Genomic DNA, 21,045 nt, shown 5'->3' with positions numbered 1-21,045 from the left:
TATTACGTCTTTGACTACTGTCCCATCAAATATGAACTTCTTTATTGTATTATTGTATTAATTGATTGCACTTTTTCTTATAGCAAAGTCCGGTTTCAGTAGTTTTTCAAAAAAGGCTTCATACCACAGAATAGACAATACAGGTAGGCCTAAAACTACTCACTTTTTCAAAGACTTGTGCAGTCAGCTGTTTATTTGTATGTGTGGGTTATAGTCAAAATGTTGATTCAAGTACTTTGGACTATTTTTCCTCAGTTCAGAGTTAAGCGAAATTCCAAACCTTCATACAATCCTTCAGAGAGCAGTTCAGCGAGAGAGGCGAGATAAAGGACGCTGTGCTGCTGCTGTGTGAATGAGGAGCATTCAAGGGGCCCCCAAGAGGGATGGGGCCCTTTGGAGATCAGATGGGTTGTATTATGGACCTACAGCAGCTTTGCCTGCTATTTTTGCTCTTGCTTTGAGTATGTTACTGTACAAAAACCCTGTTTTCGGCTTCAGTATTGACACGTTATTTTAATCTTTACTTTTTCTTATTGAGAACTCACCAAAGCCTAGTTGTGCAGGTGCACGTTGCTTGACTGAATATGGTCTTTACCACCAGATGACGCTCCTGCTCCACACTGCGGGACCTGAACAAGCCACCAAAGTGCAGGATACAAAGAGACAGAAGCTGGAAACAGTGTGCGTGCTTCAGGTAAGTGTGCATGGAGAATACTGCAACTACTCTACACACAGACTGTGGCCAAATCACTGTGTCACCTGTTTATGTGAGGATGAAAACACCAGCGCTCTGTGCGTCATGCTCCAACATGTGCTGCGTCTTTGTGTTGGCGAGGGGGGTGGGGGGGGGGGGGGGGGGGTACGCGTGGGTTGTGCACGCGAAGGGCGTCCGTGTAACCCCCCCACCACCGCCCTCCATCCAAGAACTTGCACATGCCTCTTACTCAGTTTACTCTGAACTCCATGTTTCCATATGGGAAAGACAGAATTAAGTCTGTGCAGAGAAACTCAGCTGTATAATCAAATATCTGCTGTTTCCTATGATACAGAGAGACGCACGACGTGCACAGTTTGGTTGCACATACAAGACATGATGCACAACAAGTGTTAGTTTCAAATAACCCATAAACATACAGTACAGTACATGGCACAACAAATTTACATATATTACATATATATATATAAAACAACATATATGCAATTTTATTTATTATTACATATCTTTATTTTAAAATCAAATTAAAGTTTTTTTAACCTGGATACATCCATATACCCCAGTGACCAGGTACGTCTCTCCCCAGTTTTCCAGCCTCAGATGACTTGTCCACATGTGGACTGAGTGCAGGTGCCAGTCGTCACAGATCCACTGTAGTTTCATCCAAATGTCACATGTACTATTTTGGACCGGAATCCCATTCAGAGTCATTCACTGTGGAGCAGCCGTGGCGCTTCCAGAGGTCACTTCCATGTCTGTGCAGTTCATTATTTCCCGACCTTTGACACTGCTTGTGTATGGGCCAGAATTAAAAAGGCGTATTCTCTATAGCGCACTGAAAAAGGCAAGCAGGGCACGGTGCGCGCGTTGAATATTCAATTAGAGGAGGGGGACTGGGGCAAAATAAGTGGAGCTGCGTGCCAGTGCTTCATCTTACATTACTGATTAGCTGTTAAACAGATTATGTGCAGCTGAATGGGTTCAAATGTTGCAGCCGGAGAAAACGGGCGCAGTTCAAGGCGCTGACGAGCGGTTTTCTTCGCTGGCACTCGAGCAGGCTAAACACACTTTGTCCGCGCTAACAGCTCCGTAATGATACATGTTGCTGTTCCATTCTCCCCACTCTCACCACAGCCATGAAAACAAACACAGAGAGCGACTCAAACTGTTTCCACTCCATCAGGATGTAAAGATAAAGCTGTGCCAAAAATATAGAAGAAAACACCTGATATACAGATTATTCAATATATTCACTCACCTTCTCGAGGTTGAAGCACAATTAAAACTTAATCATATTTTCGTATCACAAAAACTTGCTCAGATTTCTGTATTTATTCCTGCATATACAGAATATATCAAAAAAGAATTTTCCTCCATTAAAAAACAGCTGTACATAAAATTAAAAACACCACAACACATCTTAAAGTCACATAATGTAAAGTTAAAAGTGTATCAAACTATTAAATCCTTGTTTGAAAAACATCCTTGTTTAAAAAAGTCCTTTCTTTTCCAACCATAACTCAGCTCTCTGTATGTACAGGCGAAGCTGGAGGCGTGGAGCAGCTGGGACTTGTCCTCGAAAAACAAGAAAAACAAACACGTTATTAATGTGCTAAAGTGTTTAAAAGTTGATAAAGTGTTTTGTTAAACTTGGTAGGTTAACACATTTGGTTTACTAAACACATTTATTCAGCGGGAGAAGTGTAAAGTAGCTGAATGTGCAGTGCCACAGCAAGCCACGCGGGTCCAAAAGGAGCTCTCATTGAGAAGCCACGTGTCCGTTTCCAAAGCCTCTCCAACTTAACCACCTCCTTTGTACGACTAACCCACATCGGCAGCGTCCCTCCACATAAAGGGATTTGCAATTTCAAGATATTTCAGCTTAAATGTTTTTGACAGTTCCCTCGCTTTTACCTCGGCTTGGTTATTTTAACTGTGCCAAATGGGTCACCTTGGGTTGCTGTCTGCGCGCAAAGGGCTTTTGCGCGCATTCAGTCTGAATTTTTTCCAACTTTCCTTGACGGGGAAACCAGCTGCTGGTCGTGAAAAGACGGCTTATTAATTGTCCTTTGTCATGCAGAATTGCTTGATTTCTAAAGAAACGTACAAAGGCTCTTTTTCAGGATTCAAGTATTTTGTTTCGTGCGTATTTTCAAACCATCGAATCAGCTGCAGCGCCGCGCCGTCTACCAGACTCTCAGGTACTGACTGCCTGCTCCCTTTGTCCCCTTTTAATGCTGTTGTAAATCGTGCAGACTGATTTGTTACAAGCTGTTCTTTTAATCTGATAGATAAGAGACATGTCAAAGAAAAGCCGTAAATAAAAAATTAGGCTGAATAAAGACAAGGGCGAGTCTGCTAGATGGGCGCCTGTTGACTCAAGCGGCTCTCCAGCGTCAGGGGAGCCCTCTCCTCAGCTCCGTCAAGGTTACGTCCACAATTCCCCTTTCTTCTTTTTAAAAAGACACCGTAGTCCTTTTTGCTTCAATGAATTGATCGGCACAAAATTAAGAATAAATAAATTGAGCATTTGGAGCACCGAGCGTATAAGCTCCCCCAGGGCGCATACCCCCAGGCTATTGAATGGATAAAGGGCGCTTTGGAGAGGACGTTGTGAGCAAAATGGGGCTCTATGGTGCAATTAACAAAATAGTCTAATCCCATATCTTAACAAATGCAAATATTAGAGTTTTGTTAAAATAGTTAAGTGAACAATTAAATGAAAGTTTACAAGTGAAACTTCGCGTCCAGAAAAGGCACACTGGTGCAGCTAATGTGCGGTGCGCAATTTAAGAACAGTTTTACACCCTTTAAAAAAGTCCAGAGATACGTTTCCAAGAAGGTAAATATAATTTAAAGCCTATTCAACGTAATAAATATAATTTTGAGAACCAAGCTTCTGCCAGGGAGCAGCTGTAGCGGTGCGTAAAACAGGCGAACAAAAGTGGAACCATAACGCCAAACTAATGGTGCGGTGTTTTTGGAGATGTTTTAGTGTTCAGACGACATATTTATTTAAACAAGAGTAAAAATATAATAAACTACAGTCATTTTAGACTAAGTTTAACCTCAAGAGCCAATACTTATCTCGCTTAAAAGTTTATATTTATGTTTGAAAATGCTGCGTCTTATTTGACTTGGAATACTACCGAATTGTGTGGCTCAAATTATTCAGAATTAAAAATCTAACCAAATGTTACTGACTAATTGAATCTGTTATAGTATAATTTATACTGTAGAGGCTCTTTTGAGTCTATAAACCACCTGGAGCTCATAAAACCGACAATAATCGTGATCACACTGGTGCGTTAACAACGTGAACAATAAGGGTCATGGACACCAAACTGTGTCTTTGCCTCATTTATTTTCATGTTAGATCGATATCTTAAGATATGCACACTCCAGATGCACTGTTGCACACCCACGGTGATTATTAACTCAGTCACACGAGACGGCTCATTTCAGCTGGGATTCAACTTGAAAAGAGCTCCAAAGGGCCAGGCAGTGATATGTGAACCGAGGGTCCCCCAGGGGAAGCACATAAGAGGACCCTCAGAACAATGTCTTCATCACCTTTGAGTGATGAAGATTATTGAGCATTTGATTTACTCCTCCAGCTTATATATGACCTAATGTGCTCCTCAGACGCACAAGCCCAATTTGTTTGCCTCTATTGTGCAGTGCCGGCTGGGAATCTGAGAGATATTATATTTCTTCTTCCCATTTTCCTTTTGGCTCCGTGCGTAAAAATTGTGAAACTCATCAATAACTTCCTCAGTCTTTTCCCTCATGGTCTGAACAGCAATCACTCCTCTTGCCCATCAGCTTTATGCAAGGAAATATGAAAATATATATTTTTAGATACCAAACTGAATCATCAGTCTGAAATAATGCACTGCACATCCACACGTGTTGGCACAAAGACCGGAGCCGGGAGGCAGTTCAAATGTGTGGTGATTTATTTCATTTGACCGTTTTATGGTATCTACACTATCACACAATGTTTGTAATGTTATGACTTTGTCATCACGACACCTTTATATTTTGATTTAATGCCCACGCTGCTGTCATCACCCTGAGTTTGACGTGCGTCATTGTGCGCACTCCTTGCGCGCAAAGACCAAAAACATTTAACTCACAATACAAGTTTGTCTTCCGCTCAGAAATATTTTTATTTAAGTATCAACATTTTTAAATAAATAAATATTTTTTCAATTACACTGAGGATATACTTTCAATGTGACAGTGAGGGAATTTCTTTCCAGCTTTCCACGTTTGAAGTCACAGTTCCATCCACGTAGATTGAATCTGACCAGTATTCACCATGTATACAAAATACTGTCTTCCCCAAAATACTAATGAACATTGTTCCTATGGTTTGTTTCCCGTTGTTCATTTGGGTTTGTCTTTACAAAGATGCCTATCATACTCATCGGATTGGCAACAACAAATTGACCGTTTTCAGAAAAAAACTACATACAAAACGTACAACATGTATACAGCTATACAATAATTCAGGGTAGTCCCCTGATTAAATATTCTCTGTCTATGTACAAGAGTCTGAACACAAGCGGAACAGTCTGTTTTTGGCTGCATTTAAAATCAGAAGGACCAAAATCTTTCAGAGGGGAGTTCGGGGGAGAGTTCAGGGGGAGACGGACAGGTCTGCATCCTCCTTTTCGGACGAGGACGGGGATATGGGAATGTCATCCTCCTCTTCCTCCGAGCATCTCGCCGTTGACAGGGACGAACACTTGCAGTTATGTGATCCAGTCCTTTGGCCGCTGCTCTTTCCCTCCTTTTTGTGCTTCACTCTGCGGTTCTGGAACCAGATTTTCACCTGTTTCTCGGACAAGTTCAGGTACGTGGCGATCTCAATGCGCCTCAGTCTGGAGAGGTACATGTTGGAGGTGAACTCGCGCTCCAGTTCCAAAAGTTGCGTGCTCGTGAAGGCGGTGCGCATGCGCTTACTGCTCTGAAGTTTGCTGTTGCTGTTTTCTGTGGAAATAGGAGACATTGTCAGCCACTGTGGTTTGATAAAAACATTTAGAATGTACTTCTTTCTATACTTGTTATAATGGTAAAAGGTTTTCAACTCACCGATAGAGATGCAGTGGAACTGGCGCGGGTCTGGCACCGAGTACGCAGCTTGGTATATCCCCGGTGCGTGGCTGAGGTTGACGCCGTTGGATGAGGCGTGTTGCCTGGACAGAGCCGAGTGGCAGTACTGCGAGCTGAAGGGAGAAAAGGATGCCTTGAGGAGCGGCAGTGACGGCGGAGACGGGTGGAGCTGGGACGCGGCCATGCACAGCGGACAGAAGCACAGCAGCCCGGCTTTCCTGGAGTGGCAGGAGCCCGGGAGCCCGTGCGGGTGGTGCGGCGAGTGCACGGCATACGGGAATAAAGGTGGGTGGTTCTCGCTCCCCTTGTCGTTGGCCTCCCTTAAAATCAAGGAATCCACAAGAAAAGATCTCGGCATGGTTGCAAACTTTGTTGCTCGGTGCGTGTGTAAAGTTGAAGCCTTGCGCGCCGTGTTCGCTGCGTGTGGAGCGTGCTCTCCTCGGGACGGTGGACAGCGAAGTGGTGCTGAAGGCGCACCGCTGCTCCTTAAATAGCCGCCGCGGACTCGGTTCGGCCATGTGACGGTTACGCTGCAAGCGGCAGAGAGCTCTCAATAGGGTTTTGTGCCTTTCTCTCGGCATTCCCACTGCACGCTTCCCTATTATTTCACTTGTTAACTAAATGAACTGCATAATGTAGTCTATTCTTGTCAGCCCCACCCACGCCGCAAGAGGCGGCACTGCCCTATTCTCCCTTTTATCATCACTCTCATTTTATCATATAGAGCCCAGCTGAAATTTGCGCCAGAAAACGTTTCTCTCACAGAGACAGTTTCATCTATTCAAGTTTTGTTTTAGACGTGGAGCAGCATTTTAAAATGCGCAGGCTGTGCGTAAATGGCAACTTTTAAGAGTGTATACATAGGCGAGGCAAGGGGAAGAGATGCGCATGGGAACTTTCAGAAAGAGGCAGAAGTGTGTATGTACATTTAATACATTAATTAAGAATCATTAATTGCTTTTTAATTTTTTTCTCAGTTTTTTGCTGATTTTGTCCTAATTAAACTTACGTCAACAACTCGTTTATGTCTGTGCTGTATAGCCGTGGTCAGTTATTTGTGCGTAACGTGCTCACCTCTACGTTTGTGGCCACTTTTAAGGACCGTGTCCGGCGCAAACACAAACGCAACAGCTGAATGTAAAGTTTACGCACATCCATTTTGAGGTTAACGTGTCATTTTTGCGCACAAAACCAGGGACAAGTCATCGCCCGGAGGCAGCGCTGTTAAAGAGCAGTGATTAATTCCTTTGCTCGGGCCCCTGCCGAGTCCGAGGGGGGAAAGAATATGTAAAAATAACCAGGTTTTCACTCTGCGGCCCTTATTGAATGTCATTGTGGAGGGTTTTCAATGAGGGAGAAAGAGAGTCGAATTAAAGTGTGTGACAGCGGCGGATAGACGCAACAAAGGCGACTCTGTCATAGAGGAGCCCAGTGCGCGGCGCGTCAAGCCCCCGCCTCGCGCTGCGATTGAATTAAGTAATAGGAAAACATTTTCTTTCACTTTAAGGCTTTTTGAACAAGACCTTCAAAGCGACGGAGCCGTAATGTGTGAGTAAATAGCGGAGTGCGGTTTCTCTTCCTGCGAGATTTTCTTTCTTTTCCGAACGTTCCAAATGCACAAAAGTATAAAAGTTGCAAAGATACCAACAAACGTGACATAAATAGACCAAGCTGGACCAACATCCCTGGCAGTGGTGGTGGGGTTTGGTTAATGAATTCAATTATTTTGAGTTATTGCATATAATGTATTCTTTTTAGTCATATTTGATTACAACACGTTGCACCAATTTCCACTGTTTACATGCCATCTACATTATTCCCCACAAATTGTCCCCTCCTGCAGATGATCTCTTCAGCGCCACATCCCGCCGCACTGATGCTCTGTTCATTCCTCATAAATAACGGGCCCGTAATGTGCTCATGCAGCTTCACACCACTAATCTCCCATAAAGGCCAGACCTGTAATTATGGGAGCCAGCCATTAAAGTAAAGACACAAATTAGCCGCAGTTAAACCCCTTCAACGAGATTGAACGAGATCTAGTTATTCGGGTAATAACCTGTAATATCTGCCATTTCCATTTCCATTCACAGTGCGTCAATCTTGCCGGAATCTCAGAAACATAAACACTAATCCATTGCTTTTATTCAAATTCCTAATTAGGTGGCATGTTATTATGATCATGCGTTACAAGGTGTGTTATTCTCATGAGGGGTTGGTCGGTGTATCCTCTGGAGCCCACAATAAAACAAGCATAATGTGTGTGTGTGTTTCTTTTTCCTCCGCTGCAGATTTCAAAAGAATTACGCACCGTGTTCCATCTCTCTTCCCAGCCGCAGGTCGCCTGTATGCGGCGGCAGCTTGATGTATCGCTCCACATAAAGATGTTATCAAAGGCCCTAATTTTCAAATTATGTACAGCAGTCACCCTGTGGATAGGAATAGAGGTTTCATGGGTCGTCACGCAGGGGAGGCTCATCCTAATTTGCAATCCCAACTGGAGACTGACAAATAGTTTTGACCTCCCTCTGGAGGCGCGGGCCAGAAGTGCAAAGAATCCCATTCGCCATAATCACTTGTTACTGAGATAAATAATCAAGGGAAATAGTCCACTCACATTATAACAGCTCTATTACATTTCCCTCCACTATCTCCCGCAAAAGATATACATCTACAGCCACTTACAGGTTCATGAATCATCACATCCATATTATGTGTGTTTCCCCCGCCTCACGAACCGGTGAGCCTGGAACTCGGCTCAGCTTCATGTGCTCAGTAACTAACATACAGCTGGGAGTTGGCAAAGCTTCTTAGCGTTAATGTTTGATGCAGTGCCCCTGAAATAGTAAATTATTTATAAGATATTAAGTTGGAACAATTGCCATCACTCAAATTCATCCCCGATGATAACACTGACCAGTGCCTGCTGTGCTGCTGCAGAAGCACATTTTCAGGGGCTTTTATGCAATTATACCCAAAGATCTCGTGCCTGATGACATAAAGAGAGCAGACTGTTTATGGAGATGTAGTCAATATCTCCTTTTCTTTTTGGTATGAATAATTCATAGTTTAAGACACTATCCCCCCTCACTTAATATGTACACACACTTAAACACCCACACATCTCTAATACAAATGATGGTTTTAGCTGACAGTGTAACAGGATTTAAGGTCCCAGTGGGGTTTGGCCCAGCCGTGGATGGGCGCTGTGACTGTCGACGTGACACAGAGGGCCGGCTGCCCCTCCTAATCTCCCCCTGAGGCAACATCACAGACCGCAGATCCTGCTGCACCTCTATGGGCACACAAAGGCCTGATTATCATTCATATGCTCACCAGAAACACCAGTCCAATAGATAACAGATGACACATAAGTACCGGCTGAATGGTGCAATATGTTTAGGCTGCTGGAGTCTATAGGGACTAATGAATCCTTAAGAGAGAGGGAGGCTGACAAAGAGATGCAGACGGTTGAGGCGCCAGAACATGACAGATATAAGGCTCCACAGGTGAATATGAACTTCATGTTGCATTTGTAAATATAATGATTTAAAGCACTGCTACCTAAAGTGTTATCAGGCTCAACAGTGACTGATAGCATCTAGAAATTGGAAGCGTTTTGCTAATTAGTTTGGGATGAAGACATATTTAGTGAAAGTGATCGTTTCAAGATGATAATTATGTAAAAGTAGTGCTTAACTCCACACGGCCTCACAATTAAAACAGATCAAATATCATTTTTATTTTACCTGAGGTTACAAGAAAAGGAATCCAAGGTTGGATTCCTTTAATTCACTTTTACATCATTATCATCTTGAATTGATCACTTATCACAAATATCTCTTCATCCCAAACGAATCAGCAAAACTCCTCTAATATCTAGATGTTAGCAGGCACTGCTCAAAATGATCAAATATGACTTTATTCATTATGTTTGAAAATGTGGTTTCATTGGCTCAACAGTTGGTGAAAAGGTTCCATCCTGTTTCCCTTGTTCGGTGTTAAATTGTGACACTTAATGGGCCAAAATAGTCATTGAGTTTGTTCTCATATTTAGGTGGATTCAAGCTAAAAAAAACTTTGTTTGAAAGTATAAAACTTCAACTTCAACAGTTCAAAAGTAGGTGAGGAAAAAGAACAAAAAAACTCCATAACCTCCAAACCATATTTGTGGCGCTGTAAATTTGACTCAATATTCCTGAGATTCATTCCGACAGAACTGAATTCAAAAAAGTTGTTCACAGTGTCCTTTTTGCAGTTTGTCCTTTTTGTTAGAAGCCTTATTTACTCAAAGGCACATGGATTTGACACAAAATTTCTGAGTGAACAGGAGAAAATCTCTTTAAAACCATCAATCAGAGGATAGTGAGGTGTTTAGATAAAACATCTTTATTTTTCTTACAAATTGCAGGGGTGAAATTAAGAGGCTCCACCAGAATGACGCTGGTGAGAAACATAAACTCGACAGCAGAGACATTTATTCATAGCTGCCACCTTTAAATAATAATGGAGGCAACAGTAAGTTTGCACTCATCACAAGTGCAAAAGACAACTGAGATTTTTCTACTGTGATTGTGTTCTTTTTTTCACTCAATCGTTTATTTCAGTCCATTCCAGGAACAGCGCTGATTAAGCTGAGACCGGCAAAACGAACATCTACAATGTTGACGTCAGCTGGTGAAAGTGGTGGAAATAGATGTGTAGGTGGTTGTTGAATCTGTGGTGGATAAAGTCATTATGGTTAATAATGCTGCAATAACATGGAGAACTTTCATTCTTTTCTTTTTTTTAATTCGGACCACGCGAGACAGGCACCGGCTCTTTCTCTGGTTCCTCCACGTTCAAAGCAAAGATAGGAACTGGGAAAGAGGGAACAGGAAACGATGAGACTTTCAAATGAAACATTACTCGCTGTGTCTTTGCTCGTCATCTTTTTGTTTGTGTACGCATGAGCTTTCTGAATCTCTGCTATCCTGCAACAGGCACATTCATAATATGCAGCAGAGTCTCTATAATACACCTGCTGATCATCAGCACTAACAATATCAGCTTGTATCTACATGTGGAGGAATAAGGCCGAGCTGCTATTTGCTGCCTCAGGTGTTTTTGTCTGTGTTTTTGTCTGTGTTTGTGTTTATGTTTATTTATTTTTAAAAAAGGGACAATGCACATTAATTAACATGCAAACATGAGCTCAGCATGTAAATGTGCCAGATTTAGCCACACGGGCATGTTTTCATCTGCAGTCCCTGGCAGGTTGATAGTAAAAATCATACAAATAACAAATAGCCGTGTGTATAAAAACACAGACGTACAGTACATGCACAGACACAAAGAAATGCACATGGCACATGGGAAGCAAGGATGACCGGTGAAAACAATATGAAGTCAGGCGTATCAAGCAAAATAACCCAAAACATCCATACCCTCAATAATTAGCGAGATCAGACAGAGAAAAAGATAATGACATGTTTGAGTGTCCATTAGCCTGTTTTATAAAATTTGAGAAGCTAATAGTTGTGGTGATGCTTAGGTCTTTGGTTATGGTGATGCAGGTACGGTATGTGATGCTTGATAAGAAATGGCTGACTATGCAAAAGGTTTATTTTTTCAATGTGGTATTTTACAGTTTACATTACATTATTATTATTTATTTATTTTATTTACATTATATTAGTTCTGATCTGGTTTGATGTACTCAGTGAGTGGAGGGGACGCGAGTTAAATATCTCCCAGTTTGAGCATGCTTTCCCAAATGAAAAAACCTATTTAGTTTAAGGGGATGAAGTATTAGATTTTTTTGTCCTATATTTCCAATACGTGTGAACTTATTCTCACTCATGCTTCTGTATATTTAATTCATCATATTATTTCAGCTGAGAATGTTAAATTACATGTGATTCACACTCAACACGCACCCTTCAACTTGAAAAGAATGAAAAGCAACAACACTGACACATGTCTGTGGTGTGTGGATGTGATAAATGGCTCATCGTACATCATGCTGACAAAAGCCTGAGCCGCACTTGGTGGATCCTAAAAGTGGCCGAGCAGCCTCCATCGTGGAGGTCAATCAGAGCCAAGGACTCAAAGTAAATCAGTAAAGCAGCGTGCAAGGGAAATTCTCCTTTAACAAACCTGAAAAATAGACATTAGAATCATGCAAAACAGGAAATTAATATAAATGAAAACACTGATTTAACTGAAATGATCCAAGGTTTGTTTCTTTTCATTTTTTTTTTTTTACTCTGAAAAGCATTTTAGTCCTGTTTGTCCTGATTCCTCCCCTGATGCTGAACCTGATGGTTTCCTGCCTCTGTGTCTGTGCAGAGCCTCTGTGATGTGGTTGAGTCCAGGTCAAGTGCTGTTGCTAGGTGCGTCCTCGCAGCTATGTCTGTTTCTACACAGCACGGCCACGCTGACACTCTCACGACTGACAGCCTGACTGAGACTGTCAGTACTCAAACTGTCTGTAGCGAGTGCAGCTGAAAAACCGATACTGGAAAGGAGCCATGTTGTGAGGATATAGTCAATGATGTGAGGACACAATGGTCTGAGAGAGAAGACTGGCTTCACAATAATATAGTAGTTGCCCGAAAGTTTCAGAAATCTAAAGCTCTTTTTTTGACCTTATTGACTGAAGGCGAGGTTTTAGAATCTCAAGCAGCTTTTATAACATAAATAACCTGATACCTCTCTACATATATAGCACATTCTAAAGTCCAGATAACAAAGTGCTTGGATTCATGAAAGTGTTGATGAAGGAGACTGAGATGCATTTTGTGTTATTATTAACACAAATGTTGTGTTAACTTTCTGTCAACAAAATCACCAGATCAGACCTGGGCCAGAGTAATATCTAGAATGGCACTCAGCAGAGTTCATATCTCCGATTCTCTTTCATCAAGATCCATGAATTATTCTCTAAGAAATAAAGGAGAATGTTGAAAAAGATAAAAACATAACCTCTTGGTGGAGGTAAAAAGGAAAAATCCAAACTGAACCAAGTCTACACTCTGAAAACATATGGGGACAATAAAAGCCTGAGTGAAATTAATTTATATATACTCTTACATGATTGAACCTGTGTTTTCAAACGCTGAACACATTTACGTGCAGCAAAAATATCAAAATATAAATAGTTGTTTCCAAAGAGCACTTGAAAAGCACTGGAACAGTCAATCATTTCCTTCTTAAAGAAGAAAGATCCACAGAGTTACTATTGCACCTTTTTAACTTCTAAAATCACCACTTTTTTCTTTGATTAGTGGTTGTTAATTTTAAATACACTTGACCCTCAAAATCATGTTTCTTGTAATCTTAGCATTTTCCCTCTTTGCTGTGATTCATTTTACAGACTAGTGCTGATACAAGTTAAAATAAAATCAGAACTTGTCTGATAAACTCTCACACTTCAGCTGAGAAATGTGCGCTGTGGGCCCCGGCCAGTGTTTGACAAGAATAAATGGGAATTAGATGCAAACTTGATGGTCTCTGGCCTCTCTAATGAGCCCATTTACATCTAAATGTGACGCTGTTATGGGAACTGAAATGGTCAAGTACACTTTTCTCTGAACTTTTAAGACTTCACAATGAGACAAATTTAGACCGTTTACCGCTCGACGGCATTCACACTAACGTACAAAACATTTATCAACGAGGGAATTTGTAAACAGCGCGATTTGACGTGAAAGTTTCGTCCATCTTCACTCTTTCCTCGTGAAGGAGAAATAATTAGGGATCGAGTTTTGCTCCGAGTGTTGTTAGAAAAACTCTGCGGAGCCATTAGAGGTCTAAATATCTTTGGATGATTTCAAATTCCCTTTTGATGTGAATCCATTGGTTCTGCCATAGATATGTCTCAAACTTCCCCTTTGACCCTATTCATATAAAAGCTTTGAAACGCTCTTCAAAAGGGTTTGTTACCCTGCGGAGGTCACTAGGCTATTTCGTACGGCTGACTCACATTTTTCCAAATCAGCAGACTTTTGGCCGAGAAATAACAGGTCAAACCAATGAATTTAATGAACTCTCCCGAACACAATGCATGCCTCTTGCCATTTGAACCCCAATAAAGGGATATGGGCAGGTCAGCAAGCCCTTTCAAGGGGTTTGTACACAAATGTGACAGAATGCAGTTGCTTCAGTGTCTTCGCTGACAAGTTGTTCAAAGTGCTGGGGATGTCAGTGATATTGCCTCCGTCCACACTGCCCCCTTTGTTCCCCATTTTGTGTCTGTTGCTCTTTCACGAGCGGTCCCACAAGTACAAAAGCCAAAGAATGCAAAGCGTCTTTTTTCTCTCTTTTTTTTTTTTGCGATGTTCTGTTTGCCTCATTTTCTTTGGGCCCAAACGCTGTTGGCCCAACATGTAGGAGAGTTTATTGTAAAGAAAACAAAGACGAAATGCTGCAGGGAACAACTTCTGATGGCGACTCGCTACTCCTCCCTCCTTTTCACCACTTTTGCTTTCCTTTTTCTCCCCTCTATACCTCCTCTCATTCACTCTTTACCACTTTTTTCTCTCTGGGTTTTTCATTTTTCGAAGCTGCGATGTGTCCAGTGGCTTCTCTTCAACGGCTCATGTGAAAATGGTTTCCCTGCTGAGCAACGAATTTACGTTTTTATCTCAAACCTTTTGCAAAAGTTTCTGCAACACGTATCTTTCCTCGATGCAGCTGCCCCGTTGTTTCGCGCTCAGTTGAGGAAAAAAAAAAACATCTTTAAGCATATGGCATTTGTGTGTTCACTTAATTGAATCAATTGGAGGCCCATGGGAAACCACAGCAGGGGGTAAAGGTTAGGGAGGAGGGAGGTCAGAGAGTTAGAGCAGGATGGAGGGGGGAGATAAACACTCCAGAACACTCCTCATGTAACCTACTTACTTACTCTTCTTTTTCAGCTCGGCAGTTCATGATCACTTCATTCTCCGTGTGTCTCTCTAAACAACAGGATGAGGATGACACTCAGGAATCAAAGTCCGAAAGGAAGCGGAGACTGAAACCACTGTGATTCCTTAAAGTCTATGGTTTTCTCATTAATGACCCCCTGTGGTTCGGCCCGTTTCCTTCTCCATTCATCTCACATTAGCCTCTTTTCAGGAGTCGCCATTGTTTCGGGATTGTTTTCTTTTTTTTTCTTCTTTTTTTTAGGGTACAAATGTGTGGCGGTCACACGAACCTCTCAGCTTCTTGACGCTTTTAAACTAAACCCATTGGATTTTGTTTTTGCGCTTTGCAGCCACATGGTCTGGAATCTGGAAAAATCAGGAAATAGGTGATGGAAAGAAAAGACATTTTACTTTAAAATGTTGCAGGACGTCAACCCATACTCTGTCTTCAGTGATCGAGAGGGATGTGTTTCCTGGGTGAGATCAACACTTTCGGGGAAATTAATGAGAAATTCTGGGACATTTGCATGAGTGAGACCCCCCCCCCCCCTATGATTTTCATAACCCAATATCCCCTTTTCTTCTCAAATTTCTTTTGCAGCCATTGTGATTTGGAGTCAGCTTTTGTTTGTTACCTCTCCCCCCCTCATCCTAATGACCTCTGCGACGGCTTTTTTACTCCATCTCGCACTCAGCTTTAAAAACAAGCTGGGAATATATGGCTCGGCCTCAACTTTCTCTCAAGAGTTATGACGTAAGCGGCGTGAAAAAGGAGGTTCGGGCCAATTCAGCGTCTATGTATGACCATATATGTGAGGGTCGGTGTGATGACGGGTCACTGCCCATCTCACGGGGTTCCCCACTTTTCTGCAGATGCGCTCTATTGAGGAGGCGACACGCGGCGGGACGCTGCTGGGAGGTAGTTACTATTTCTTCATTACCATAGAAACTGACACACTGGCTTTCAGCTGGTCGAGGCCAGGCCTTCACTGACACCGACTTTCACATTGCTTCCCTGACAAAACCCCAAATGGACCTCAGCGCTCTGAATAATACCCATTTGTAGCCAGTTCACTTACAAAATGAGCTGCCAGCGAAGCGCTATGACAGCCTGTGTGCACGCACGACACCAAAAAGTGAGGGGGCCTCCTGTCTGGGACACTTTATAATGAAGACAGGCTGGAAAAAAACACTAATATGGAGTGAAGCAGGCAGGCGGGTAAAAACAAAAGCATATTGTGATGAGGAATGCAAGCAGCACATTAACACCATCTACTTTATCTTGTCAGAGAACAGTGCAGGTTGTTGATTGGAGCTCTTTCTCTCGCTGCTTTGGGGAATCAATGCAACGCCTTGTGAAAATTTCGGGGAAATCCGTAGTTTTCTTTTAAATTTGATTCTGCAGCTGGTCAGGTTATTGGCATAAAGACTGGAAACATGAGGAAACAGCCTAGCTTTTTACAAAAGTGAAAAGAAAACACCCACCCTAATTAACTTAACTTAGAAGAAAGTGCATATTGCAGTCTGCAGTTCTTATGACCTGTACCTCCCCCGCACTTGGGCAAAGTGTGGAGAACTGGAAAACAAGGGCTAGTGGCGCAATGGATAACGCGTCTGACTACGGATCAGAAGATTCTAGGTTCGACTCCTGGCTAGCTCGGAGCAAACTTTAATTTGTCACTTGTCCAAATCTCTGTCTCTACTCAGTCACTTTCAAATATACTGGGTATTTGAGTAGACTATCCAAATGATAGGTTAAAGGCCTGTTGCCATAAGATGAAAATCATGAAGAACCTTTCTCCAGCTATACTTTGAATAAAATTTTCAACTAACAATTTAGTAGCACTTAAATGGCACTTACTTATAGCACTTTGCAGTTTTGCTTTTTTGAAGAAATTGTACTTTCTTGATTCGTGTTGTTCTGGGTTTGTACCCTCATGGTTGAATGCACTTATTGTAAGTCGCTTTGGATAAAAGCGTCAGCTAAATGAAATGTAATGTAACTTTGTTTGTCAGCAGGATTATGAAAAAACTATGGGACCTAGGCCAAGAAAGAACCCATTCAATTCAGGGGAGGCAGGGATGTAGACAGAGGAATATGTTTTTCACTTTCTTTAACTTCGCAAAATAATACTTTGTGAATTTCTCAAGAAATCATACAAAAATATCAAATCAGGCTTTTGTAAAGTGCTGATATCTATGAACAGGTGGAATTTGGTGCTGATTCGGGTAAGGATCCTGATGTATCTTATCTCAGTACGTGTATTTGCAATATGGTGATATGGTGATTAATCAGTCTTGGCAGAGGTGTTCGCTTTGTTTATTGGTCGTTTGGTTTGTTTGTTTACAGGATTACGCAAAAACTCCCAAATGGATTTTCATGAAAATTGGTGGAAGGATGAAGAAAAGACCAAGAAATAACATTTTAGTGCAGAATCTTTGAGTTTTAAGGTATTTTTTGACATTTTCACCCCAAAAAAAACTGAAATATTTAGGAAACCGGTACCTATGCCTGTGCAATTTGGTGGAGCTTGATTGAATTCAACACTGTTGGGCCTTGGCAGAGGTTTGTGCTCTGCTGAGTGCAATTCTACTTTAATACTGTATGTGATGTAACACATTACTATGTGGTTGGCAGATACAGGGACAAGTTCTAAAACTCACACTCAGATGCAGATGTGATTAAAACAGCCATATAAAAAAACTACAGCAGTTTCCTACAGTGTCACGATACAGCAGCAGATTAGAAATATCTGAAACAATGTTTATTTATTTGTACTCCTCCCTTCATGTATCATATGACATGGCGTGGGTAATAATTGGGCATTGTGGAAGGTACAAGGTCAGAGTTCACAATTGATCCCCTCACCCCTCAGCAGGTGCAGCTCGCAGGAGTGAGGGGAGGCGGCCCCTCATCTCTCCCACCTCTTCACGCTGCTCAGCGAGAGAAAGGGAGGAGTGTAAATGAGTGCTCTCCAGAAAGCCATCACCTGCTCCCTCCACCCCGAAAATCCCCACTAACTCTGCCCAGACAGAGATATCCGACAACCCCAGCTCTCAATTCCTCCAACTCCGATTGATGAGAGGGACAGAGAGAGGGTGGACAGTGAGAGAGAGGGGGGGAGGGAGAGGGAGGCAGGGAGAAAGAGAAGGGGAGTTAAAAATCTCAACTATCAGCATCCATGCCGTGATTTTGTTTTTTTCGTCTGTTTTGTTGTTTTTGAGTATGAACACATTCATCGGCAGCAAAATGTACATTTGTCATGCCCATAGAGGGAACTGAATTGGACTGGAAGGGGCATTGAGTTTGTGCGCACAGAGCCTAAGGGTGAGGTTGTGTATTGATGGGTGCCCCTCCCAGCTTCTCCCAGATTCCCCCTCTATTGTGACTTTGAGTGAATGTATCCTCTTGCTAAGGGCACTGGAATGTGTCTTCTCAACTCGTGTGATGGATGGGGCCTTGTTTTGCACTCCTCCGCCCCTCCCTCTGAATCCCTCTTTCTCTGCCTCAGCCTTTGACGCTTTCATCGCATCCTTTTATTCGGCACCAATAAAAGTCAGTGATTCTTAATCAGCTGTTGTGCAGATCTGAGGGCCGCTGTTATTTTTCATCGGGAGTGTGTCACACATCACCATTCAGCCCCTCCGTCACACAAATTCAGACACTGGCACAGAGGCAGGAGCAGGTGGAGATACACCATCAATGAATTATTCAAATGAGACACCGGGCATATCCCTCAAATTTAACTTAAATACTCGGTTAATGTTGTTTAGTGGCTCTCCGTTGCCATTTATGCACAAGGGTGATATACCGCTTTAGCCTCAACTACTTATAAATGTGGTGGTGGCAGCGACAGCAAGAAAAATACTACTACAAATGATAATAATGATAATTGTATTATTATTATTATTAACAAGGTTACACATTAATACAAAGATAACACAGACAATTTAGTAAAATCCGATCAGATATAAAAACATCTATTTTCTTCATTACATTTTGACACAATTGTCAGAGTAACAGATTACGATACAAAACGCTTTATACGTGTGAAACTACAAATAATAATAATAATAATAATAAGGGAGTGTTATAATAGTTGAAGGCACTGACCAGTTGTTTTTTTTACCCCCCATCCGTTTGTATTTTGGTTGGTTTGTTTGATTAGTAAGATTTCCCCAAAAACTACTGGATGGATTTCAACAAAACTTGGTGGAGGGATGTGATCTGCGTCTGGGAGGAACCTGTTCCATTTTTAAAGCATTGCAAGGTATTTCTTTTATTAATAATAATAATAATAATAATAATAATAATACATTTTCCTTGATTTTACAGAGAACAATTCTTGGATCTCCATTTAAAAGAAAACCAGGTATGTTTAAGATATTAATATCTATGAGTGTGTGAAATTTGGTGCAGATCTAAATATGAATCTGGATCCAGTGAATTTAAATGTGGTTTCATAAGGGGACTGTTGGGCCTTGGCGGAGGTTCTGGTTATTCTAGGATATCCTCTCTCCCTCTGGTTGTTGACTCTCAAATAAAAGTGTAAAATACCTAAATATTCTTTTCCATCAGTTTACTCAGAACCATTGACTTTTTCATTGATCTGTAGAACCTACAATTTTATTAGTCGGCACATATCTGTTTTTCCAAATATTGATTTTCTTACTATGATACCATCAGAAAATGATTCTGCAAAAAGTCATAATGGATTTTGTTTATGTGTCAGCCATCGCTTTTCTCATGCTGCTCCACAAACTGCTGCAGGTTTGTTCTTACTTTGCCTTCACTGTACTTTGTGCTTCTTTGGAAACAGAAGGTAAAAAGAAGCCATTCAAGTTTTATTGTGGAGTTCCAGTAGTCCTTCCCGAAGAGAGCCTGATAGTTTTACAAATGTATGCAGCTTTATGCGTTATAACTCAGTGCAGCACTCCCTCTTCAAGTCACTTATTACATTAACCTTCATTGTTGAAAGGGCCAAATCTTTCCAAAAACACATGCATCCAATAGGTGGTATGGTATTGTCCTCTGTTTTTCCTGTCTGCGCTGTAACATCCTGAGACAACTCGCCCTCAGCGGCCTTGTGGAAAGCAGGAGTGTCTCTATTTAAAAAGCATTATTCAACCGAGTGTTACATAAAAAGCTCCAAACTGGAGTCAGGCCTCACAAATGAATCATCAGCTCAGTCATCGCGTTAAACAACAATCCTCTGGCACTTACTGCACTTTCCAGGACATTTTCCACACTCCTGAGAGACTCATACACATAAATACAGACACAAGTATCACTTAGTTGACTATTAACACTTTTTACTCCCAGTGTTACTGTATGGACACACAGAAATATCAACACTGACAGCAGTGAGCAGCCCATTGCAGTTATTGTAAAGAACAAATATATCCGGTTCAGATTCAGGGACTTACACATTTATCTGCGTCTAAATATTGTATTATATTATATTGAATATGTCCTTGTCATGGCCTTTTAAAGATCCCAGACAAATAAATCTGAGGTGACTGAAGTTGTATTAACATATTAAAGTTACAATGATTATTTTGGAAAAACTGTTTTTATCAGGCTTTTATTGGTTCTTATACAACTTACAGAAAGAATTCTCTCTTTTTGTTTTGACAGATTTTGAAACATGAGTCATAAATTAATATTATAAATCACAGATGAGCTGTACATGTGGTTGTCTTGTGGCTCCGTGTTGACAGTGAAATCGTTGGAACTGTTAAGAGAAATACCTGAAGACAGCGTTTGACTGTGGTTGGCTGAGTTTTCTGTTCATACTCTGGACTGCTGTGTTCATCCAGCTGTTTGGCTTTAAGAGGTAAGTTGCTGCATGAAACGCTTCCCTCTACTTTTATCTAAATCTGTCAGTGAGACCTTCCAGCATCACTCCAGCAGGTAAAACATGACTGCACTGACTAACAAGTGTATTAAGACCACCATAATCATTGTTTTATTATATCATATATTAATTATGATGTGATTAATATTAAATAATGTTTGAGGTTTTATCTACTTTTACTTACATACCTGACACTTCTCATGCAGTCCATTATTGGTATTGGTCACCAACACAACTCAATATCTGAAAATATGTACATTATGTAAATGATAAAGTCATTTAAACAAATGTTGATTATGGCTAGTCAGTAGGACAGTGGCTGTGGGGATGAAAACCAGCCACAGCCCTGTGAAGCACAAACACCTCCACTAAGGCCCTGTGGTCAAGAGACAAACAAGCTGATTCTGCAGATTAAATGCAGGACTGAGAACACATACACTGAAACTCACACAGGTATCGTCTT

At 41.5% G+C, this 21,045-nt stretch overlaps 1 protein-coding gene and 1 non-coding gene across 2 annotated transcripts; one reads left to right on the top strand and one right to left on the bottom strand.

The window, feature by feature from the left end:
• Positions 1–4,874: 4,874 nt before the first annotated feature.
• gsx1 (GS homeobox 1) lies at positions 4,875–6,332 on the bottom strand. Its single transcript, XM_034607605.1, has 2 exons — positions 5,816–6,332; positions 4,875–5,713 (listed from the first exon to the last, which is right to left on the bottom strand). Exons 1-2 carry the CDS (start codon positions 6,192–6,194, stop codon positions 5,361–5,363), a joined length of 732 nt encoding a protein of 243 aa, XP_034463496.1. The 5' UTR covers positions 6,195–6,332; the 3' UTR covers positions 4,875–5,360.
• A 9,979-nt stretch (positions 6,333–16,311) lies between these two features.
• Positions 16,312–16,384, top strand: trnar-acg. The gene has a single exon. It is a non-coding gene; the product is annotated as a tRNA-Arg (tRNA).
• Positions 16,385–21,045: the final 4,661 nt, after the last annotated feature.

The sequence above is a fragment of the Hippoglossus hippoglossus genome, chromosome 14, assembly GCF_009819705.1.
Source record: "Hippoglossus hippoglossus isolate fHipHip1 chromosome 14, fHipHip1.pri, whole genome shotgun sequence".
Classification (NCBI taxonomy): Eukaryota; Metazoa; Chordata; class Actinopteri; order Pleuronectiformes; family Pleuronectidae; genus Hippoglossus; species Hippoglossus hippoglossus.
Note: the sequence above shows the minus strand (reverse complement) of the source record. Positions and strands in the feature narration are given on the sequence as shown.